Below are 25,978 nucleotides of genomic sequence, written 5' to 3'. Positions count from 1 at the left end.
TGCCCATTGTTAAAAATGCGATATAAATAAATAAAATAAATATTTTTTGAAAATCATGTGGGATATATGCAAGAACGTGAAATGTACCAGAAGATATCCTAAATCAACTAACAGACAACATGCACACCAGATACTCCTGTGCACCAGATTTTTGGTCTAAGCATTCTTTAAAAAAATGGATTTAGACAGTGCCAGTGTTAGCTAATGCAAGTGATAATGTGGAAGTAATATCATTTTGTTACTTTCACACTACTGATGTTTCAGTAAACTGACTTTCTGTGGGTTCAAGTCCACACAAACAAAATTCCTCCTTGCATGAAATCAGAACACAGTGTTGATGATCCTCAAAGTGCCCTCTCAGTTTCGTTCCCACAGATGAGCATGCTCTTATCAATATTCATACATTTCTCAGCTCTAGGGCAGACGTTGGTGCGTGGTGAAACAAATATCGGTTTCTTCCAGCCATGTGCTCTGTGGAATCCCATACGCCCCTCATCGAACCCTGCTGGACAGTGGCCTTCTTCACCAGGGATTGGCGCTGGACATTGCCGCCTTTGTTTTAATGCTACAGAGCCTTTCTGACAATCATATTTCGTTCAACAGAGGATATTGTCACAGTCTGAACAGTTTTTCCATGAAACAGTAGTGGGATGGATTGGAAAGTACCAGTGTAGGACACAATACTGTAAAGTCTGAGGTCATGACCAAGAGTTTTTTAAATTATATTCTACAGTAGATGCAATGAAGAGGATACTCAAATAGTTCATTTTCATATAAGGATTTCTTGATCACATTAATGGCATTTAGCAGACACTGTTATCCAGAGCGACATACAACATACTCAGAGCAGCCTGGGGAGCAGTTTGGGGTTAGGTGCCTTGCTCAACAGCACTTCAGCCATTCCTGCTGGTCCAGGGAATCAAACTGGCAACCTTTTGGTCCCAAAGCTGCTTTTCTAACCATTAGACCATGGCTTCCCCGTACAAACTGGTTTGCCCAAGTTACAAATAATGTAGTGAGAACAATAAGCATGAAGTTAAAAGTTAAAGTAAGCTATATACTGTCCATCCATATACATCCATGCAGTATGCATAAACACAAAGATAAACACATTGGTGGCACATGCATGTGCGCGCACACACACACACACACACACACAGTGATTTAATCTAGCCTCGTATATGTGTACATGAATTGTTAAGCATTAACCAGCCACTCCCTGTAGAGGAATGAGTACAAGGTGACCCATAATTCCTCAAAATTACCACACTGTACCTGCACACAGGTGATCCAGAGAGGAAGTAGAACTGAAGAGGAATGAAGAAATAATGTGGAAAGATGACCTGAAACTGCACTTCCTGTCCAGTTTTTTTCCCAGTGCACACTAAATATAAGCAATGGGGTTGATAAAATAGGTCTTTCAATATTTATTCCTTCAGCAGCCCAAACCATGCAAACAAATAAGCAGTTTAGGATTATGGGTTTTGCTCAAGGGTTTAATAATGGCTTTCTGTCAGGCCTGGGATCTGAAATCATTAAGTTCCAGCCACTAGACAAAATCTGAACAAGGTGAAAGGACTGAAAATATTTGAAGATATGAAATTGAGAGGCATGATGTGCAATAATTTACCTGCCAAGGATTTTGCTGCATTGTTTTAGTATGAATGATTATATTCTCTTGACTATCTATTGTGACTATCTATTGTGATGGTATAGTGGTTAGCACTGTTGCCTCACAGCAAGAAGGTTCTGGGGTGAAACCTCATGGCTGACAGGGGCCTTTATGTGTGGAGTTTGCATATTGTGTCTGTGTGGGTTTCCTCTGGGTGCTCTGGTTTCCCCCACAATCCAAAGACATGGTAGATTAACTACCAGTGACTATTCTAAATTGCCCATAGTTGTAAATGGTTGTTTGTCTGGGGAAGCTGTGACCGGCCTAGCAAGCCAGTGGTAGATGAAGTGTGCTCAATATAGATGCAGACAGCCTCGTAAGAGACTGGCAACTGACAGGCTAATTGGCCTACAGGGCATCTGAGTGAGTGATCTATTTTAATTCTAACTATTTTTAAGAGCACTTATTTTTAATTCTTGTGCATATAAAACTTCTGTCAAAATTCATAGCCCGTGCTCTCCACCATTATTGGTACCCCTTGTAAAAAGGGTTAGAAAACCTTGTTGAAAACCTGTGAGGTGAGCTGAAGAGGAGAGTGTACAAGAGAGGGCCGAGGACCCTGGATGATCTGGAGAGATTGTGTAAAGAAGAAGGGTCTGAGATGCCCTGCTTTGTATCTCCAACCTGATAAAATGTTATAGGAGAAGACTCAGTGCTGTTTTACTGGCAAAGGGAGGTTGTACAAAGTATTAAATGCAGGGTTGCCAATATTAGTGGCACATGTGTTTTTGTGAAAATAATTATTTCTTGATGAGGGATTTGTTTTCCTTTGAATAAGTTTATTTCAATTAAAGGTTGGATTTTTCTCATTTTTTCAGTGTGAGATGAAGCGACTTCACCAAAAGATGGATTTTTTCTAACCCTTTTTACTCATCTTTACTAGGAGGGCACTGTACATGGAATTGTGTTCAACAAAATGTCATATTTTAGATTCTTCAAAGTAGCCACCGTTTACCTTGATAATGCTTTGCACACTATTTTACAGCTTCATGACGTCATCACATGGAATGCTCTTCAGTTAACAGCTGTCTCGTCAAAAAGTTAATTAGTGGAATTTCTTGCTTTCTTAATGTGTTTGAGATCAAACAGTAAATAATAAATAATAATAATACAGTAAATAGCCCTATTCCACAACTCCACAATTCCATATCATGTCAAGAACCGCTCAACTAAGTAAAGAGAAACGACATCCATCATTACTTTAAGACATGAAGTGTATTTTCATGAATAAAAATAAAGAAAAAAAAATTGAATTAGAAGGTGTGTCCAAACTTTTGACTGGTACTGTATATGTGCCTTTGACAGTAAGATATATATACCCCATACCATCAGAGATGCAGGCTTCTGAACTGAGCGCTGATAACAACTTGGGTCGTCCTTCTCCTCTTTAGTCTGAATGACACGGCGTCCCTGATTTCCATAAAGAACTTCAAATTTTGATTCGTCTGACCACAGAACAGTTTTCCACTTTGCCACAGTCCATTTTAAATGAGCTTTGGCCCAGAGAAGACGTCTGCGCTTCTGGATCGTTTAGATACGGCTTCTTCTTTGAACTATAGAGTTTTAGCTGGCAACGGCAGATGGCACGGTGAATTGTGTTCACAAATAATGTTCTCTGGAAATATTCCTGAGCCCATTTTGTGATTTCCAATACAGAAGCATGCCTGTATGTGATGCAGTGCCGTCTAAGGGCCCGAAGATCACGGGCACCCAGTATGGTTTTCCGGCCTTGACCCTTACGCACAGAGATTCTTCCAGATTCTCTGAATCTTTTGATGATATTATGCACTGTAGATGATGATATGTTCAAACTCTTTGCAATTTTACACTGTCAAACTCCTTTCTGATATTGCTCCACTATTTGTCGGCGCAGAATTAGGGGGATTGTTGATCCTCTTCCCCTCTTTACTTCTGAGAGCCGCTGCCACTCCAAGATGCTCTTTTTATACCCAGTCATGTTAATGACCTATTGCCAATTGACCTAATGAGTTGCAATTTGGTCCTCCAGCTGTTCCTTTTTTGTACCTTTAACTTTTCCAGCCTCTTATTGCCCCTGTCCCACCTTTTTTGAGATGTGTTGCTGTCATGAAATTTCAAATGAGCCAATATTTGGCATGAAATTTCAAAATGTCTCACTTTTGACATTTGATATGTTGTCTATGTTCTATTGTGAATACAATATCAGTTTTTGAGATTTGTAAATTATTGCATTCCGTTTTTATTTACAATTTGTACTTTGTCCCAACTTTTTTGGAATCGGGGTTGTATAAGTATGAAGTGTACTACATACACATACTACTACTACTACTACTAATAATAATAATAATAATTATTATTATACATGCATCTGGGGCGGCACGGTGGTATAGTGGTTAGCGCTGTCGCCTCACAGCAAGAAGGTCCTGGGTTCGAGCCCTGGGGCCGGCGAGGGCCTTTCTGTGTGGAGTTTGCATGTTCTCCCCGTGTCCGCGTGGGTTTCCTCCGGGTGCTCCGGTTTCCCCCACAGTCCAAAGACATGCAGGTTAGGCTAATTGGTGACTCTAAATTGACCGTAGGTGTGAATGTGAGTGTGAATGGTTGTCTTTGTCTATGTGTCAGCCCTGTGATGACCTGGCGACTTGTCCAGGGTGTACCCCGCCTTCCGCCCGTAGTCAGCTGGGATAGGCTCCAGCTTGCCTGCGACCCTGTAGAAGGATAAAGCGGCTAGAGATAATGAGATGAGATGAGATGAGATAATGAGATGAGATGAGATACATGCATCTGTGCATGTCCAGGAACAAGACAGTAAGAATGCACTTAAGTGTCCAAAGAGATTGTTCAACAAAAATTAAATTACAAAATTTCTTTCTTTCTTTCTTAAACAAATGTAGTCTAAAAAGCCAAGCTTGCCTTTGGTTTAATACATGGTGCTAACTTAAATACAGTCTTATAAGTCTCAGCAGAAATCTTCTGTAATATATCCCTAAATCATTATAGGATGTCTTAAAACAAAGCTGTTAAGCTACATAATCACAGTTTTGAATAAATAATTTTGTAAAACAGCAGGGACAGTCCGAACAGCTTTTCGAAATGGAGCTACATTATTGGAACCATTATTAGAAGTGGAACTGTATTGTAATTATGTAAATTACACACTTCGGGAGGCTGTGGCCTGGGGAGCAGAATAACAACAAACTGCAATAAGAGACAAAAAAACATGAAAGATGGCTGGTAGCATTCATCTACACTGTGAAATATTGTTCATCTTAATAGATGACAATGTACTAGAGATTGTACGTAAATCTGGAGAAGGCTCAAGGCAAATAATTACAGAAAAGATTTTGTATAAGACTTTTTAAATTGTATGGCAAGATAATATAAATGTTATAAATATTATAAACTGCAACAGAAGCCTTAAAGGGAAACTCGGGTATTTTTTAACCTGCGCTCTATTTTCCCATCTTTTTGTGTCCAGATTTTTACTAGGAACAAAAACAATCGAAATCACTCCAGTATTGAGTTAGAACACTATTACCAGCAACCGCAAAATGGCTATACAATGTAATCCTATGGGGCAATCATCCACATCAAAGTAAACTGCTTGTTTTCACCACTGACAGGCTCATAATGTTATCATAAGTTTATGACAACACGGAAAGAATCTTTACAGATTGTCTCTGTTTACCTCAATAATTGGAATGAAACTGGAAAAAAAGAATTTCTAGTCATTGTTTGACCATTTTCTTCTTCTGGTCTCTGACATAGTGCCTGTAATTGATTATCGTATGGGGGCTGTTTTCTGATGTTTACTAAAGGAGAATTTGTGAAGTCTAAAGCATTTCCAAAGTAATGCCTGAATATTTAGCTGATTACGACAATATGGATGAAGCATTTGAATTTGATGCCTGTTCCTATTTATTTGAGCCAGAGTATACAGCCCCTGTGTGATAATTGAGTACAGGCAATGAATAAAGCTGTGTCAGAGACTAGGAGAAAGGTAAAATAATTAGTGTAGAAACAATCATTTTCTACAGTTTCTTTACAGTTAGTAAGGTAAACAGACACAGGCGTATCTCTGTAGGATCCTTTCCATGTTGTCAGATACTTACAGTATAATAACATTATGAGTCTGTCAGTGGCAAAAGCAAGCATTTTACTTTGACATGGATAATTGCTCCATAGGATTACATTGTATAGCCATTTTGCAGGTGCTGATTATAGTGTTCGAACTCAATACTGGACTGATTTTGATTGTTTTTGTCCTTAGTAAAAATTTGGACCCCCCCCCCAAAAAAAGGGACACTAGGGCCCCGGTTACAAAATACCAGTGTATATTCCATACACATTCACTGGATATGAGCAATCATGCATGCTCCGATTGGCTACTCTACTACTAGGATATCAGCTCATATATACCGTGAGTAGAGAAAAACAAAATGGTGGAGCACGTTGCTGAACCAACCAAGGACGAAATAAAAACTTTACTCGAAAACAAAACCCTAAAAATTATCAAGTATTTAAAAGAAACAGAAATAGCTAAAAGCATATTGTCCCCCCCATAGCTCTTGTTCCACACTCCAGCCCAGTCAGTGGCAGTAATGCCACACTAAGTTGGTTTGCCAGCTGCCAAAAAACCCCTAAAGAAGGATAAGAACCCCCCCCCCAAAAAAAGAGCAACAAAATATGGAATGAAAGTATTTGAGGGTAAGAACGTATCTTTTTTTATTTTTCAAGAATTATTATTATAGCATTTTGCACAAATTGCTACAGTGATTTCACCGGTTTGTTTACATTCTAAGCGGAAATCATTTTGCCAAATGTTTTGTATAAGGTTTTTATTTATCAAATTTGCAAAAAATAAAAAACAAAGCTCCATTCCTCAAAATCCAGTGAATGTGGATAGAATAAAACAGTTATTCTGCTCAATCTCGTTGTACATGGCTTAAAGACACTATCAGCTTATGTATGACTCTATTTCTTGGAATAATTGCTAATTATTTAAAGATGTAGTTAAAGGAAAAGTTCGGACTCCGTGGATTCAATGGTAGGAAATTTATTTTTCGCATATCAAAAAACAAAACAAAACTCGCATGTTGTATCACAGCTACACTTGAAAAGCAAAAGCATTGTAATCTGTGCAAAACTGGCAAATTTGTAATATTCTACAGTAAAGAAGTGATCTTAAGTCGCACCTTCACGGATAGAAATTTGCCATATAAACACACCCGGCATCTCTTTCATAAAACAGAGTGTACCACAAAGATGATCAGGAAACAACATTTCCTTTGTGGAAAAATACATTTCTGTTTATGATAAAGGGTTTTGAGAGACTATAAAATATAGCTTCTTGCAAGAAAATAGTTCCAATGTTGTTTATTACAACATTATCACAAAAGATGCATTTGAATTGCACCAACTCCGTCTTTATAACCTCTGTTATATAAAAGGAGTTTAAAAGCACAGAGTCAAATCCATCCAAAGAGCTCTCTTTACAAAATGTACACTGTCATATAGAAAGTTTTTACATATATATCTATATATTTATATATTTATACAATCATTAGCACCCCTCTTTCTCCAAATACAAATGTTCTTTTTAAAATTAGTGTTCCAAAAACTCAAGGTAGATCACCCTGTACCACACATTCGTTAACCATCAGAGAATGAAAATTAGCCAGCTGTTGTGTCATCTGTGTCCAGTTTTGCCAAATAGATCATAATAAAAAACGTAAAACATGATTTTTAAAAAGAACATGATTAAAATCCATTGTCTCTGTGGTTCCAAGAACAGACACCGAGGTTCTGCTGCTGGTCTTTGTATACATTTTTTTTTTTTCAATAAAAATCATTCCCAATTTTTCTTGTGGGTCTAAATCTTCTTGGCTTCAGTTCTCCATTATCTTACAGCCTTTTCATGGTTCAATGTTTTTTTTTTCACATTTATTTCTTTTCATATTCTAATAGTGTAAAATGTTTTGTTTAATGCTTCCTTTTGTTTGTTTCTGGTTCTCCATCATCTTGTGATTCTCCACCACCTTCTCCATCATCTAATAGCTATCCTCACGGTTCTTCACCCTCTCAGGGTTTTCCCATCTTTTCATGGTTCAGCATTTCTTGAGAATCTCCATTTCCTGCATCTTCATGTCTGTCAAGTCTGTACATAGTTTCGAGCTTTCCGTCTTCAGATGGTTCTCCGGCTCTGTTTTAGTGGCTCTCCTCATGATTAATCGTATTTGCAGTGTTTTCACATGATTCTCAGGTTTCTGGTGCGTCTCCATATCCATCTTGTCAGTTAGTGCTCATGAACTGCATTCACTTGTTGTCCTACTGTTCTGTCTGGTTAAGGCAGGCCTGCTGCACCTGTGTGAGCAGTTCTCCGAATCGGTCAAACAGGCCCTCCACCCATGCTCGGTTCCCCATGCACGTCTGCACAGTCTCCTCCTGTCCGAGATCCATGCCACGTGAGCGCAACAGTGTAATCTGATACGCAAAAACATACATACAAAGAAAAAAAGTGGAAACTTTCATCGAAGGTGTAACAATACCAATATATGTCATCTCAGGAAAAAAGTCATATGCTGTGTTATATTTCTTACATATACATTATTTGGACACAAGTGCTTTACTGGGAAATACACCATTCATATTTTTCATACGAGCTACATGGAGAACCAAAACCGTGACATAAATCTCTATATATCACTCGTGAGGAAATCGATGAATTATTTTGATAAATTTGGGTACTTTTCGTTTGGGAATGTGTCTATATAATAAAAAGAAAATCACATATTGGCTTGAAAATATGAAGTTTATCTTCTCATGTTGAAAAACTTGCATTTTTCATATGAAATACATCACGAATCTGAGTGACATATTTAAATAATATTGGCTGGCATTCAGTGGTATATCAGACATATTCCATTCAGAATGGAATATAGCTGATATATATCATGAAAAAAAGCCAGCCAATATTATTATTATAATAATACACATTCCTTTCAGGTGTTCAATACGTCTTTCTCTTTCAAAATTCTTTCAAAATCTTCCGTATTTAATGACGCAAACCTGGTGGCCATGTTTGTTTACAAATCGTTACAGTCACTTGCTAGTGTGGAAGTTTCACATCTCCGACGTGTGACGTCATGTTGTCTTGACAACCATGCAATATCGTAAACCATATTCAGTGCTCATTCTGCATTGGGTAGTGACGTAATACATGTAGGATAAGCAATATGCTAACAATATTGCATGCTATCAAACCAAATGAATGAAACCCACTAGAAGGGAACAGAATACATGTTTTTATTCCATCGAAAAAGTGTCCTGTATGTATAATAATTCCCGATATTTCACTCCGATGACGTCACTCCCAGTGTTTTCCTGCTGACTAGACGTGCGTTGTCAAAATTGTGAACTGGTTCAAAATTAAAATTCTTTTGTTTAACTTGCATATTTTTTTCTGTGGATGGGTCCATATGATATAAAGAACATTACACAGTTGTGCAAAGATATGGAGAAGTTTATCTTCATGTTGAAAATATTTTCACTCGTTTGCTTCGCTCATTCGAGAATATGTTCACCACTCAAAGCTAAACTAAATATCTTCATATGATATCCTCTATATATTGACTTTCTCCCAGTCTATCACATGAACAGTTTTGATGGCATTTTCTCCAGCTATAAAGAATAGATGTGTCACTGTAGTATGCCAAAATTGGTTTTGAGTTTATAGAAATGTATGTGTTTGCTGTAAGGACTCACTGTCTTTGGCCACAAAATTTTTTTTGGGGTGAATAACCTTCAAACATGACCATATCACAAAAATATTATATTGTAAAAAAAAAAACAACAACCTATAATACAACATTATAGGCCAAATTAATTTCAATTTACGCACCACAAAGGTTACAGTTGAGTTTCTCTAAAACTGACTTTCTGTGAAGATGATGATGCCTTAGACATTTTTGCTAATTTCTCTGGACTGGCTGCACCAAATTTAACCGAACATGATTCTTTATTTTAAAGATAATTAACTGTAGATTTAGAATATCCAATTAAATGACTTTTCACTTTTTGACCAACCAGACCAATGATTCAGTTTCTGTCGGTGACGCTCTGTTCCGGCTAAGCAAGCACACTTTGCATTTTCTCTGTGGAAATGCAATCTAGTTCCAGCTTGTGCTTTCTTTTTAGCATCACTGTGGCATTTATATGCTTCACAATGAGGCATACTTATTTAAAAACTGATAAATTCAGTAAAATACTTGTAAAACTAGCAAAACTACTATGTAAACAGAGAATATAAACAGATGACTTGCTCCAAGCGACTGCTAGATGATGTCATCGCATACGTCACCACTGCAGGAAGCCCATCTGACATTTTAAAGAAAATTAATTTTTCTCAAACACTATTTGGTCTCCAAAAATAAAAGTTTGAGTTTTGAAACCTGTGACTACTTTTACTTAAAATAAGTCTGAGAATAAATCCGTTGGAGGATCCCTTTAATGTAGGAAACACACAGAAAAAACACGTTCTCACCTCTTCCATACACATCAGATAAGTGTGATACTTGTAGTGCTGCAGTGAATGATAGAGAGAAAACCAATGAGTTTTCTGCTGCTCCACTGTGTACTCCTGAGAGAGAGAGAAAATGAAGATTAATAATAATGATACCACCTAGTGGCTTAAAGCAAGTATTACATCCCAGTCATTGCTTAATTTCAATGAACATAGAGTCCCTAAATGTTTTAATATTATATCCAATGGGACTGATCTGTTGTGCAACACACCAAGGGAAGTTTAATGGAGGATTTTGCAGGTTTCATGGTCTTCCTGTTGTACGCCTTCCCACTCAGTCTGACTTTAAAAGTGGGGGTCTCTCCGTCTGTTTTCAGCTCCGTCACCACTGACAACTCGGGAAAGCTGTCTAACGCATTCTGAAGTGGACAGAAAAAGACAAATCAAGCATTGCAATGAATGCCAGTGCAAAAAATAAAACCATACAGAAAACAACTTAAATGCAGCTTCTGGCCTTAACACAAATTGTTTTTTACAACCCCAATTCCACAAAAGTTGGGACACTGTGTAAAACATAAATAATAAAAACAGAATTTGAAGATTTGCAAATCATGGAAGCCCTATATTTCATGTAAAATAGTACAAAGACAACATTTCAAATGTTGAAACTGAGAAATTTTATTGTCTTTTGAAAAATATATGCTCATTTTGAAGTTGATGTCAGCAACATGTTTCAGAAAAGTTGGGACAGGGGCAACAAAAGGCTGAAAAAGTTTTGTAATGCTAAAAAAACCCTAATTTGGTTAATTGGCGACAGGTCAGTAACACGATTGGATATAAAAAGAGGATCCCAGAGAGGCAGAGTCTCTCAGAAGTAAAGATGGGGAGGGGTTCACCGCTCTATGAAAGACTGTGTGGGCAAACAGTACAACAATTTAAGAATAACATTCCTCAGTGTAAAATTGCAAAGAATTTGGGGATCACATCATCTATGGGACATAATATGATTAAAAGATTCAGAGAATCTGGAGAAATTTCTGTATGTAAGAGACAAGGCTGAAAACTGACATTGGATGCCTGTGATCTTCAGGCCCTCAGGTGACACTGCAGTAAAAGCAGACATGTGTCTGTAGTGGAAATAAACCATACATAAACAATATCCAGAAACACCACCAACTTCTCTGGGCCCGAGCTCTTTTACGATGGACTGAGGCAAAGTGGAAAACTGTCCCAAGGTCTGGCGAATCCAAATTAGAAATCATGGACACCACGTCCTCCAGGCTAAAGAGGAGAGGGACCATCCAGCTTGCTATCAGTGCACAGTTCAAAAGCCAGCATCTGTGATGGTATGAGGGGGCATTAGTGTACATGACATGGGTAACTTCATTAATGCTGAATGATACATACACGTTTCAGAGCAATATGCTGCCATCCAGACAAAATCTTTTTCAGGGAAGGCCTTCCTTCTTTCAGTGAGACAATGCCAAACCGCTTTCTGCACATATTAAAACTGTATGGCTCTGTAGTAAGAGTCCGGGTGCTAAACTGGCCTGCCTGCAGTCCAGACCTGTCTCCCATTTAAAACATCTGGTGCATTATGAAGTGCAAAATACGACAAAGGAACAAAGGAGACTCCAAACTGTTGAGCAACTGAAATTGTATATAAGGCAAGAATGGGACAGCATTTCTCTTTCAAAACTACAGCAATTGGTCTCCTCAGTTCCCAAATATTTATAGAGTGTCGTTAAAAATAGAGGTGATGCAACACACTGGTAAACATGCTCCTGTCCCAACTTTTTTGAAACGTGTTGCTGACATCAAATTCAAAATGAGCATATATTTTTCAAAAAACAATAAAATTTCTCAGTTTCAGCATTTGATATGTTGTCTTTGTACTATTTTCAATGAAATACAGGGTTTCCATGATTTGCAAATTATCGCATTCTGCTTTTATTTACAGTTTACACAGCGCCCCAACTTTTTTGGAATTGGGGTTGTATTAGTATTTCAAGAAAACAGGCACATGCTAATATTAAATTGTCTGATCGCAAGAATAATTAGCCAGCCACAGCAGTGTGCTAGGTTTGTTTTTCCGGCTTTAATATTCACTTTTATCCTGTAAACTGTATTATGTGATTGCTTCTTCTTTCAAATGAGTCTAACGTAAGATGGCATCTGTCCTTATGCTGCCTTTGAAATGGGGCTTACGTACTCTTTTAGGCCAAGTTTACATTAGACCGTATCTGTCTCGTTTTCTTCGCGGATGCACTGTCCGTTTACATTAAACTGCCTGGAAACGCCGGGAAACGGGAATCCGCCAGGGTCCATGTATTCAATCCAGATCGTGTCAGCTCTGGTGCTGTGTAAACATTGAGAATACGCGGATACGCTGTGCTGAGCTCTAGCTGGCGTCGTCATTGGACAACGTCACTGTGACATCCACCTTCCTGATTTGCTGGCGTTGGTCATGTGACTCGACTGCTGAAAAACGTCACGGACTTCCGCCTTGTATCACCTTTCATTAAAGAGTATAAAATATGAAAATACTGCAAATACTGATGCAAATACTGCCCATTGTGTAGTTATGATTGTCTTTAGGCTTGCCATCCTTCCACTTGCAAGTGGTAAGTGATATGCGCTGGGATCACACACACAGCGGCTCAGTCCCGAATCACAGCTTGTGCACTTCACTCACGTGCTCTGTGAGCTGCGCAAGGCCGGAGTGCGCACCCTCCAGAGGGCACTCGCTGTTCAGGGCGGAGTGATTTGGAGCGCAGGATGCCTGCGGAGCCGAGCGTATCTGTGTATTGGTGTTGCTGTGTGCACGCAAATCGTGTATTGGTGTTGCTGTGTGCACACTAATCGTTTTAAAAACGTTAATCTGATGATCCGCTGATATGGTCTAATGTAAACATGGGCTTAGTGTAGTGAATAAAGGCATAACGATACACAAAACTTAAACATGATTTGATGCAATACAATGCAGTGGCGTCTCAATATGATACATTTTCCATAAAGCAGAAATAAGCATTGGCTGAATATGAGCCTTCAGTTTCTATTTTTATTTCAGACATTCAACATAACAGAAAAACAATCTGGCCACTGGTGTGACTCTCCGAAGGCATGTCTGAAACATAGGGCTTTTTATTTCTCAATATACTATTTGCTCTGTATAGATATGTTTTTGAGTCCTGGATTCTCCACTATACTGAACAGCTACGAATTTTCCAATTGCTTCAGTGATTTCTTTAACCTGGACTGAATCAGCAAGGAACTGACTGAATGCAGGCTTTGCTCTGTGTGTGTGTGTGTGTGTGTGTTTACTTACTACACACTGAGGACCGGAATACATTTTTTTGTTTTTCCAAAAGAGTTAGGACATTTTTGGCTGGTCCTCACTTCTTCAAAGGGCTGTTTTGAGAGCTAAGAATTAGTTTTAGGGTTCAGGTTAGAATTAGGTTTAGGTTAGGGTTGGAGTTAGACATTTAGTTGTGATGATTAAGGTTAGAATAAGGGGCTAGGAGGACTCAGGATGTCAATGAGTGTCCCCACAAAGATAGAAGTACAAGAATGTGTGTGTACTTCTATGCCCGTGTGTGTGTGTTGCTTCATGTTTTCCTGGCCATAGTTGTGGTATGAAAGCCAGTGTTTTTAACTCTTATTTGGTTGATTTTGCACTGTGTAATGGCTCAATCCACCACTCAGTGGGCGTCGTAACTTACCGGGAAGCCAAAGTGCTCCCTTACATCAGACCTTAAATATTTGGGGAAATTTTCCAGTTTCTGCTTGCTCCTGGCCATGGCTATTACTGTTTCCGCCAGCTAATACCCTAATGCACTAGCTGCTTGCATAACAGCTTGCATAGTCACCTAATTTGAGATGTAGTGTATTTTTAATGTACTTTTTCAGAGGAGGTAAAGTGAGCTTGATTGAGTTGAATCAATCAACTTACTTCACGTAACATAATTGGTATTTTATAATGAACAGCCTACCTTATTATACAGTCTGTGGAATATATTGTCTGATACACAGACATAGTAAATTGAGAGCCTTATATTTAATGATGGGGCGGCACGGTGGTGTAGTGGTTAGCGCTGTCGCCTCACAGCAAGAAGGTCCTGGGTTCGAGCCCCGGGGCCGGCGAGGGCCTTTCTGTGTGGAGTTTGCATGTTCTCTCCGTGTCCGCGTGGGTTTCCTCCGGGTGCTCCGGTTTCCCCCACAGTCCAAAGACATGCAGGTTAGGTTAACTGGTGACTCTAAATTGACCGTAGGTGTGAATGTGGGTGTGAATGGTTGTCTGTGTCTATGTGTCAGCCCTGTGATGACCTGGCGACTTGTCCAGGGTGTACCCCGCCTTTCGCCCGTAGTCAGCTGGGATAGGCTCCAGCTTGCCTGCGACCCTGTAGAAGGATAAAGCGGCTAGAGATAATGAGATGAGATGAGATATTTAATGATATGTTACACCTCTACTGCTGAAGTGTGTGTTAAATATTACAATACAGTATATTGTAGAACTGATTATTGGCACAGGACCACAATACAACTGACAGACACTTGCATGAACTCAGTGTCTTAATTAATAAAAACAGAAAGTAGACTGACAGGAACTTATGCTGTATGTATAAGTTTTGGTGAACCTGTGCCCACTGTAGCTGTTATAGTGCTTCCTCTTCACGTTTTCATGCTTCCTAAGATGCTTTTCCGCTCACCACGGTTGTAAAGAGTGGCTATTATACAGCTTTCATGTCAGTATTAACAAGTGATTAAAGTAAGTTAGATGTCTGTGTACGTAGGTTGAGGGCATGGATGTTTGACGACTTGCTCACTTTGAACACCTGACCCACTCGCAGTTTGGGCAGCAGCCTCCTCCTGTTGTCTGTGATCATGCCATCCACTCTCTTCATATGAGGCAGCAGAAGTTCATCTGAAAAGAACAAATCACAGAAGTCAAACAACAATTCCTGATGTACAATATGGACACATGAAACCTTTCATTATGTGTAAACACCTCCATACACTCAACGTCAAACTGTTATGTAAAGCATGCAAGACTCAAACTAAACAATATTTTTGTTTTTCATGATGGACACCAGGTCCGTTTAAGCAATCATAGTGCCATAAATTTTTGCTGTGTCTTGCTTGGAAGACTGGCAACACTACAAGTTTCACCCCAACCAATCATTGTTCATGTCCTTGTCATGTGTTGTCAGGGATGAGGGTCAAGAAATTGTCAATCATGACTATCAAGGAACATGTCGTAGGAACTGTCAAATTTTGATGTGCTAGTCTTCTAGTCGAGGTGTCATGGGCTAGTCTAGGTGCCACATCACTATTCTTTGATTATGTCACACTACAAGTCCTGTTTGTCGTTTCTGATGGTCATATTCGGGTCCGGTGCTGGGAATTTGTCGGTCATGACAAAATCTGGTCAAAATTGGATGACAAAATAAATTTGAATGCAATATTTACAAATTAAACAAATGTTATGATTAAGCATGTGCTGGTAACAAGACAGATTTCAGGATTTCCTAATATTCAGCTTGCACAATGTTATCATGGATGGTTTGAACTACAGCATAAACTGAAATCATTAAAAAATGCAAACAAACAAATAAGGACCCTGCTGAAGTCTACATCAACATCCATCCATCCATCCATCCATCCATCCATTATCCGTAACCGCTTATCCTGTGCAGGGTCGCGGGCAAGCTGGAGCCTATCCCAGCTGACTATGGGCGAGAGGTGGGGTACACCCTGGACAAGTCGCCAGGTCATCGCAGGGCTGACACATAGAGACACACAACCATTCACACCTATGGTCAACTTAGAGCCAGCAATTAACCTGCATGTCTTTAGACTGTGGGGGAAACCGGCGCACCCAGAGGAAACCCACGCAAACACGGGGAGAACATGCAAACTCCACACAGAAAGGCCCCCGTTGGCCACTGGCTTTGAACCCAGAACCTTCTTGCTGTGAGGCGACAGTGTTAACCACGACACCACCATGCCACCCTTACGTCAACACCCCCATGTTGAAATGTTTACTGCAGTTGTTACACAAGATTAAAGAATTATGATGACATGAAAATGCAGTACGAGCACTAAAGAAATACTCAATGGCACTGCGATGAAAATTCAGGGTGAGAATCAGTGGATGAAACAGGAGAAAAAGGAAACCACTAAAATTACACAATTTTCGATTTTTAAATATTAATCCCACTTTGTACTGATGTGTCTTGCAGAATGGATGTCTTCACAAAATGATCTTCTGAACTGGATTGATATCAGGGTCAAGTACTCTAAGATTTTAAAACTAAATAGAATTGTCTGGGATATTGATGAATTTATTAAAAAAAAAAATTAGCCTCAATGAGGCTAATTACCGGCCACTGTTGTTGTGTGCGAGTTTGAAATCCAATCAATCCTGTGGGAGGAGTAGCGATTTTTGTTAAATTGCATATGACCCTTGTGTAGCTGCATCCATGGCAGGTGGCGTCACCTGGTGAACAATTCTTGCTGGAATGTGTCTTTAGTATTCTGGGTGAGTTTCAGTGAAAAAATCCTAGCAGTTTACGAACAGCAGTGTTTGGTGTGATGAGTCATGCAAAATTTTCAAATGTCCCTACAATGTTAAATATGACAGGTAGTGCCACTGTCTTGACAACTTTTATACATACCAACCTGAGGAACATTACATATGAGTTTGATCAAAATCTGAGCATTCCTGTAGGAAGAGTAGCGATTTTTGTGAAATTGCATGTGACCCCTCTGTAGCCTCATCCATGGCAGGTGCGGCCACCTGCTGAACAACTTGTTGGTATATGTCTTTTATGGCCCTTTTCCACTACCCTTTTTCAGCTCACTTCAGCTCGCTTCAGCTCACTTCAGCCCGACACGGCTCGCGTTTCGACTACCAAAAACCAGCACGACTCAGCTCGTTTCAGCCTTGCTTAGCCCCTAAAACTCGCACCGTTTTGGAGTGGGGCTGAAGCGAGCCAAGCCGTGCCGAGTGAGGCTGGGGGCGTGAGCAGACACTCCCCTGTGCACTGATTGGTGAGGAGGAGTGTCCTCACATGCCCACACACGCCCCGCGAGCGCGCTGGGATCTGTAAACACCGCAAACCCGGAAGGAGAATAATTACGAATTACGAGAATTTCTGAAGCCTTATGCGCCTCGCCTCATCTATACGCTCTTGCCAGTATCTGTTGGCGTTGTCGGTGACAACAAGCCACAGCACCAAGACCAGCAACACTAACGACTCCATGTCCTCCATGTTTATTGTTTACTATCCGGGTCGTGAGACTACCGCTTAAAAGATCACTGAATCAGTGACATACAGAGCATCGTGGACGAGTTCACGGAGCGCAAGGCTCGTCGTATGCCCTTCAAATAATGCGCGCAGTAGGCTATTGATGTTTTATTATGAGCCATGTACAGTATGTCGCCTAATGTTTTTTTGTTTCTGAGTTACATGTTCGTTTGAAGGACTTAATGTACAAACTATAGTTGCACCCCGTAGTGTTGAAACTGGTAAACACAGTGCATTCAGTGAGGTTTGCACCGCCCTCCTTTTATTTCTGACTCTTCCTGTCACCGTTGCAACCTCTGAGCGCTCATTCATATGCCCTTCAAATAATGTGCGCAGTATAGGCTATTGATGTTTTATTATGAGCCATGTACAGTATCCTAATGTTTTTTGTTTCTGAGTTACATGTTCGTTTGAAGGACTTGATGTACTAAATAACATAGTTGCACCCGGTAGTGTTGAAATTGGTAAACACCGCAGTTGCGGACATTTTGTAGCCTAAAATGATGTTATGATAAGCTTTAATAAAGGGCCCGGTCATTTGCCCCGCCCCCGGCCCGGCTCTGACTTGTTCCGCCACTGTCACTGATGTCACTGTTTGCGCTGCTTAACGACATCACGTGACGTCCACCCACTTTCGCTAACTCCACCCAATGTGTCCACCCACTTCCAGCCAGCACGGTTCAGCGCGGTTGTAGTCGAAATGCAACTCCAACAGCCCCGCTCAGCTCGACTCAGCACGGCACGGCTCAGCCGCGTTTGTAGTGGAAAAGCGGCATTAGAGTCTTCTGGGTGAGTTTCAGTGAAAATGTCCTAGCAGTTTACAAAGAGTAGCGTTTAATGTGATGAGTCACCCAAAAATTTCAGATGCCCATAAAATCGTAAATATGACAGGTGGCGCCACCATCTTGACAACTTTTACGCACACCTACCTGGGGAATATTGTATGTGAGTTTGATTGAAATCTGATCAATCCTGTAGGAGGAGATTTTTTAAAATTGTGGACAGAGGACGACGACAGACGACAACAGACAGGTGACAGATGGATGAGGCGTGATTGCATAAGCTCGCTAAAAAAAAAAAAAAAATCACAAGCGCCTCGTAAATATCAGTCAATAAATCTAAATGCATGCTCCTTGTTTCCTTACCATTCTCTCTCTCCAGTGTGATCATGACATCAGCATCCAGAGCAACGCTGATCAGGAGCTCCACAAAACTCTTGAAGGTTTCCTTCATTGTCCTGGTGTTGAGGAAGCGGGAGGCAAACGGGACCGGAGGTGTAAACTCTGAGACAAGACAAGTCAAGACGAGTTTCAGAACTAGGCTACAGCTTGCTAATGGTTCTGTGAACTTTTTCAAGATTTTGCAAGAGTTACATCTGTGGTGTGCCAAACAAATAAGGCATTATTTCCATTCAAAATACTTTCAAATTCTCAGCAGTTTCCCAAAAGATTGGAAAAAGAATGAATTTGTGAGTTGTGTGTTTCCAGCAGTTTGTGAAAATTCCAAATGGAAAGCAACATATTGTCATCAAGAAGCTGGAACACAATCACTACACCAACAATCCCTTTACCTACTGATAACACTACCAGGGCTTCATCTAAAGGGCGACACAATTAGAATAAGTTAGCGATTAAAGCATCCATCTTAAGTCTTATATGACAAGTAGGCATGTAACAATTCACCAAATTCATGATTTGATTCAAGATATTGGGTTCACGCTTCAATTTCCCCATGATATTTTTGAAAAACATTACATGAAGAAAATTTCATTTCATTTCATTATCTCTAGCCGCTTTATCCTTCTACAGGGTCGCAGGCAAGCTGGAGCCTATCCCAGCTGACTACGGGTGAGAGGCGGGGTACACCCTGGACAAGTCACCAGGTCATCACAGGGCTGACACACAGACACAGACAACCATTCACACTCACACCTACGGTCAATTTAGAGTTGCCAGTTAACCTAACCTGCATGTCTTTGGACTGTGGGGGAAACCGGAGCACCCGGAGGAAACCCACGTGGACACGGGGAGAACATGCAAACTCCACACAGAAAGGCCCTCGCCGGCCACGGGGCTCGAACCCGGACCTTCTTGCTGTGAGGCGACAGCGCTAACCACTACACCACCGTGCCACCCATGAAGAAAATTATTTTTTTTAAAAAAGCAACGTTTATTTTCCTATTCTTTATCAAATTAAATATTCCTTTTGTTAAATTAGAAATAAAAACCCTTTTGTTTCATTTTCTTCATAACCAACAATAATTTACCCACATTTTTAAAGGTTGGAGTAAAACTATTACTAAAACTATAAAACTATTAACTAAAATATTCCTTTTATTATAAATGAAAATGTTAAGAGTTTTTTTCTTAATAAACTTTTATGAAAATTTCTACTAACTCAATTTTTCTTTTTTTTTTTAGCTTTCAGCAGTCTGTAAAAAGAGAGCTCTGATTTCTTGTTAAAGCTATACATACAGTCACACAACAGCTCTTTTCCATTTTAAATCTGCTTTTCGTGCATTTTTTAAGACAGAGCTGTGCTACTTCTACCTACAGTGAAGTCATGTGTATTCCCACAATTGTATAATATTGCACTCTGTTGTCCAAACAACGCAATTACAGATAGGAAAACTAGGAGATTATGCAGCCTGATAATAATCGCCATTCATTTTTTATATTATCGATTTGAATCGTCTTAAATTTGTATCGCGATTTATCGTTACATGATACATCATTGCATGCCTAATGATAAGGCTTTTTCTAAGGTTTGACATGAGTTCTGTTAACTAACATTATTTACTGCATTGGCTAACTTTAACAAATGGCAAACTTCAGCATTAACAAACCATATGTAATGGTAATAAAGTAACAAAGTGCATTAACGTGCATTAATTGATGTTTGTTCAAACGTTAATGAAACATACCTAAGTCAACTAATATTGATTTAATCCAAATAAAAATAAATCCACATAAATCAGTAAAAACGAAGATACCGTTACCACCACAATGTTGATTATTTTCCAATGAAAGCACATCCTATGAAAGAACAGTATTTTATTCCCCTTACACCACAGCAATATGCAATTACATCTCATCTCATCTCATTATCTCTAGCCGCTTTATCCTTCTACAGGGTCGCAGACAAGCTGGAGCCTATCCCAGCTGACTACGGGCGAAAGGCGGGGTACACCCTGGACAAGTCACCAGGTCATCACAGGGCTGACACATAGACACAGACAACCATTCACACCTACGGTCAATTTAGAGTCACCAGTTAACCTAACCTGCATGTCTTTGGACTGTGGGGGAAACCGGAGCACCCGGAGGAAACCCACGCAGACACGGGGAGAACATGCAAACTCCACACAGAAAGGCCCTCGCCGGCCCTGGGGCTCGAACCCAGGACCTTCTTGCTGTGAGGCGACAGCGCTAACCACTACACCACCGTGCCGCCCATGCAATTACATTTTTAAAATTTATTAAAGAACGTCATATCCTACTTTTTAACTATTTATAGTTACATTTAATGTTGTGAAACATTCGCGAGACAAGTTAGTTCCTGTTATCACTTATGTTATAGCAATTATAAGGCCCTGGTCACACTACAGCTCGTGATGGGTTTGTAAATACTTGGCGATGAAAAATTGGTAGCATCACCACCAATCATGTGAAGCACGGTGAATGTTCTCCGAGCTTCGCGAGTTGTTTTTTGAGGCGTCTCCGCCTTGTGAGTGGCCAAAAACGTTGCGAAAAATTTCAATGCATGCATTGAAATTTGGTGGCGATGTTTTCTTCGGCAAATTAAGTGGCGAATACTTGCAGATGGGCTTGGGAATATTTCCTGCATATAATAGCTCAGGGAACCTCTGTCGAGACTCTTGCTGTATTTGTTTTGAATCCATGTCCCCAATGCTCGCAGAAGCCTCATCAACATAGTGGCTAGGCATTGCCTGACCTTCACCGAGATTTAAAAAGTGCATTTACATTCAGGTATCCTTTGGAGTGTGTTGTGTGCGCTCTTGGAATCCAGTCGTTATTGGAAACATCTGATGCTGATTTGAGTGCAATCAGCATGCACATATAAGGACGCTGTTTTCATAGAGAGTTTGTGAAGCATTCTGTCAGGCATGCGGCAGTAGATGGATCTAAGTGCAGGAAGAGTGTTTATTAGCAAGCGTGATATTTACAAAAACAAAACGTGAGGCAAGGTCTGAGTAACAAAACACAAATGAAACCAAAAGCAAAACAGAAAACGGAGTCATAAAGCAGTCATAAACATGGTTAGAAACAAACGTGACACTGATAATACTTCGTAAAGCCTCTGTGAAAACAATGTCTATATCTGCGCGTGCTGATTGCGTTCAGATCAGCGTCAGGTATTTCCCATAATGACTGGGTCCCAAGAGCGCGCACAACACACTCTATGAGCATGTGCAGCTGCTGGAGCTGTGCCAGACTTGAACGTGTGAAGACGTGACAGTCAAGTGTTCGCCTGCTGTGTGACCACAACTTTTAGCTCACCTGTACAATGACATGCATTGCCACCAAAACACCTCATTTTCATCGATAACCCATCGCAAAGCATTGCAAGCTGTAGTGTGACTGGAGCTTAAACAGTCATTCACTCACCAGACACTTTTTTTTTTTACTCTTTCTTAAAGCTAATAAAACAAAAGGGGCTTTTTGTTACCAAGTAACTGGACCGCACAAACTTCTCTATCCTGAAAACTTTCCTGTGGTGGAAAACTGGACTGTTACACAGCACGGACACAGAAGACTCCTTCTGGAAACGTTAATTAAAATGTCTCCTTACAGAAATCTTCACCATACTGATGATGATGTCTTTATTTGTTAAGTATAACTTTTTTGGATTATGTAGTCCACCATATAAGTCCTTCTGAATGAGTTATTACTATAGAAGCAATAACTTATAAGAGCAAGTCTCATCTCATCTCATTATCTCTAGCCGCTTTATCCTTCTACAGGGTCGCAGGCAAGCTGGAGCCTATCCCAGCTGACTACGGGCAAAAGGCGGGGTACACCCTGGACAAGTCGCCAGGTCATCACAGGGCTGACACACAGACACAGACATCCATTCACACTCACATTCACACCTACGGTCAATTTAGAGTCACCAGTTAACCTGACCTGCATGTCTTTGGACTGTGGGGGAAACCGGAGCAAACCCACGCGGACACGGGGAGAACATGCAAACTCCGCACAGAAAGGCCTTCGTCGGCCACGGGGCTCGAACCCGGACCTTCTTGCTGTGAGGCGACAGCGCTAACCACTACACCACCGTGCCGCCCTAAGAGCAAGTCTATTAACAGAAACTGACCATCAGAGCTGCTGATATAGAAAATTAATCAGTATCTTCTGATCAGCCAGATTTGAAAATTAAACAGTGATGTGGTATAAAGTATGTGAATGTTCATGATTTGTTGGTGTTAACTAGTGTGTTAAATGATTAGTCCGTTAAAGTGCATATCCTGGACCAATTTTGTGTTTTGTTTTTTTTTTATATGAAAGTATGTCCCTTTACACACTCATCCAGAAGGGTAATTTTGCACAAGGCCATCTGTCTACAGCAGAAAAAAATAAAATAACAAAACACATCTGGAAAAATCCCAAGGGAGTCTGGAGTCAGATTCGTGACGTCATGTGCGGATCCGCCAGCAGGCTGAGACAGCTGGCATGGATTCAGTGCACAGTCTTTGTAGACCAAGTTTAGCAGCTAGCGATTTTGCACTGAAATATGGAATTGTCGCCTGAGCTTCTAAACCCATGGATTCATGTATCAATGCTAATCTATCATATTTTTTCTAATTACTATTATGTATTTATATATTTCTTCATTTAGAAGAGTACTGGCTACTGTAGGAGAAAGATTTCATAAGCTACACACATGGAATCGGCTAAGCAGGGTTGTATATACATTTAATGTGTTTGACAGGTCCCATGATCTCAAGCCCTGACACGCATATCCCTTGATCAGGCATGCAAACTGGTCAGGGGTGAAAAAGGTGAGAAGGATGCACGGGGACACGGCACGCGCGCAAAAGTACATTTCATAGTCTACGTTACAAAAAAAATTGCAACCAGTGACATCTTGAATTTAATACAGTACAAAATAACTTTCCATAAACATGTCTTAATAAGTTACTGTTGAGTGGCCGGTAAATTGTACCATTTATTTGTCAGTGGCCGGTAAAGTTTGATATTTTGTGAAGTTAATTTTCACCCCTGTGTACAACACAGTGGGCTATTTACAAAAAGGTATATATTACTGCCTGTGCTATCTAACAGACCTACCCCAGAGGACACACCTGGCCAATCCCTGTCTGTCAATTTTCTTAAAGACATCACCTATGTGAAATCAGGGGCGGATCTAGAAAAATATTTATGGGGTGGCAAGAGGGGGGCAGGAATTTTTGAGGGGTGGCAACGTATTACAGACATGTATATATACTGAATTTAATCACAGTTTGACGACAAATAGTATGTACACACTACAAAAGGGCACAGACTGCCATTTGCAAACTCATACAGATACACTGAGTGCAGAATTATTAGGCAAGTGAGTATTTTGACCACAACATCCTTTTAATGCATGTTGTCCCACTCCAAGCTGTTTAGGCTTGAAAGCCTACTACCAATTAAGTATATCAGGTGCTGTGCATCTGTGTAATGAGAGGGGGTGTGGTCTAATGACATCAACACCCTATATCAGGTGTGCATAATTATTAGGCAACCTCTTTTCCTCTGGCAAAATGGGTCAGAAGAGAGATCTGACAGACTTTGAAAAGTATAAAATTGTGAGATGTCTTGCAGACGGATGCAGCAGTCTTGAAATTGCGAAGATGTTGAAACGTGATCACCGAACAATCAAGCGTTTCATTGCAAATAGTCAACAGGGTCGAAAGAAGCGTGTGGGGAAAAAAAAGGCGCAAAATAACTGCACATGATCTGCGGAAAATCAAGCGTGAAGCTAACAAGCAGCCATTAGCATCCAGTTCTGCCATATTCTAGAGTTGCAACATTCCTGGACTGTCAAAGAGTACAAGGTGTGCAATACTGAGGGACATGGCCAAGGTAAGGAAGGCTGAAAAACGACCACCACTGAGTAAGGCACACAAGATAAAACGTCAAGACTGGGCCAAGAAATATCTTAAGACTGATTTTTCTAAGGTGCTGTGGTCTGATGAGATGAGAGTGACTCTTGATGGGCCAGATGGATGGGCCTGTGGCTGGATCAGTAATGGGCACAGAGCTCCACTCTGACTCGGATGCCAGCAAGGTGGAGGTGGAGTACTGCTACGGGCTGGTATCATCAAAGACGAGCTTGTTGGACCTTTTCGAGTTGAGGATGGACTCAAACTCAACTCCCAGACCTACTGCCAGTTCCTGGAAGAAACCTTCAAGCAGTGGTATAGGAAAAAGTCAGCATCTTTCAAGAAGAACATGATTTTCATGCAGGATAACGCTCCATCTCATGCGTCCAAATACTCCACTGCGTGGCTAGCCAGTAAAGGTCTGAAAGGTGAAAAAAATAATGACATGGCCCCCTTGTTCACCTGACCTAAACCCCATAGAGAACCTGTGGTCCATTATAAAACGTGAGGTCTACAAAGAGGGAAAACAGTACACCTCTCTGAACAGCGTCTGGGAGGCCGTGGTTGCTGCTGCACACAATGTTGGTCGTGAACAGATAAAGAAATTGACAGAATCTATGGATGGAAGGCTTTTGAGTGTCCTCATGAAGAAGGGTGGCTATATTGGTCACTGATTTGTTTTTGTTTTGTGTTTGAATGTCAGATATGTTTATTTGCAAATCTGGAGTTGTCATATCAGTGTACCTGGTGAAAATAAATAAGTGAAATGGCTACACATTTGGTTTTTATTAAGTTGCCTAATAATTCTGCACAGTGAAAGTTACCTGAACACATACATATTCTCCTAAAATGGCCAAAACTAAAAACACCCCACTCTAACTTCCATACATATTCAGCTTTGATATTTATGAGTCTTTTTGTTTGATTGAGAACATAGTTGTTGTTCAATAATAAAACTAATCCTCAAAAATACAACTTGCCTAATAATTCTGCACTCCGTGTAAACTTAAACTCATGCCTTTATTGTTCACGAAGAACACACATTCTCAGATGAGGTCTATACCGTTTCTGGACAGTTTTATACTGTATTTGCAAAAGAACAGACACTAAAAAACAACAATAACAACACTGCTTCAAGTTCAGCATGATTTAAACCATTTACACCAGTGTCACATTTTATAGTTTTTTTCCTCACGCTTTGTAAAGGCTCACCAGTGAGCATAACATGAACTTGTCATGCCTACAACAGCTGAATGCGGCGATTTCCATGTTGCTCAGCAAAACACTTCACAAATTTATCAAGATCTAATGCTTTTGTGCGCTTTGATTCAATGCTGAGTACAGCCAAACTTGATAGTCTCTTTTCTGTCATAGTCGACCGCAAATAA

At 40.2% G+C, this 25,978-nt stretch overlaps 1 protein-coding gene across 3 annotated transcripts in view; it reads right to left on the bottom strand.

Annotated features, from left to right (window-relative positions):
- Nucleotides 1-6,688: 6,688 nt before the first annotated feature.
- qser1 (glutamine and serine rich 1) overlaps nucleotides 6,689-25,978 on the bottom strand; it is a 72,380-nt gene continuing 53,090 nt past the window's right edge. For all 3 annotated transcript variants that reach the window (XM_060923430.1, XM_060923432.1, XM_060923431.1), the window contains 5 exons: nucleotides 18,625-18,762; nucleotides 14,996-15,093; nucleotides 10,442-10,588; nucleotides 10,191-10,286; nucleotides 6,689-8,131 (listed from right to left, as the gene is read on the bottom strand). In XM_060923430.1, coding sequence (XP_060779413.1) covers nucleotides 7,976-8,131; nucleotides 10,191-10,286; nucleotides 10,442-10,588; nucleotides 14,996-15,093; nucleotides 18,625-18,762 — 635 coding nt within the window. In that variant the 3' untranslated portion in view covers nucleotides 6,689-7,975. The remainder of the gene's footprint in view (nucleotides 8,132-10,190; nucleotides 10,287-10,441; nucleotides 10,589-14,995; nucleotides 15,094-18,624; nucleotides 18,763-25,978) is intronic.

This window comes from Neoarius graeffei, chromosome 6 (assembly GCF_027579695.1).
Source record: "Neoarius graeffei isolate fNeoGra1 chromosome 6, fNeoGra1.pri, whole genome shotgun sequence".
NCBI lineage: Eukaryota > Metazoa > Chordata > Actinopteri > Siluriformes > Ariidae > Neoarius > Neoarius graeffei.
Note: the sequence above shows the minus strand (reverse complement) of the source record. Positions and strands in the feature narration are given on the sequence as shown.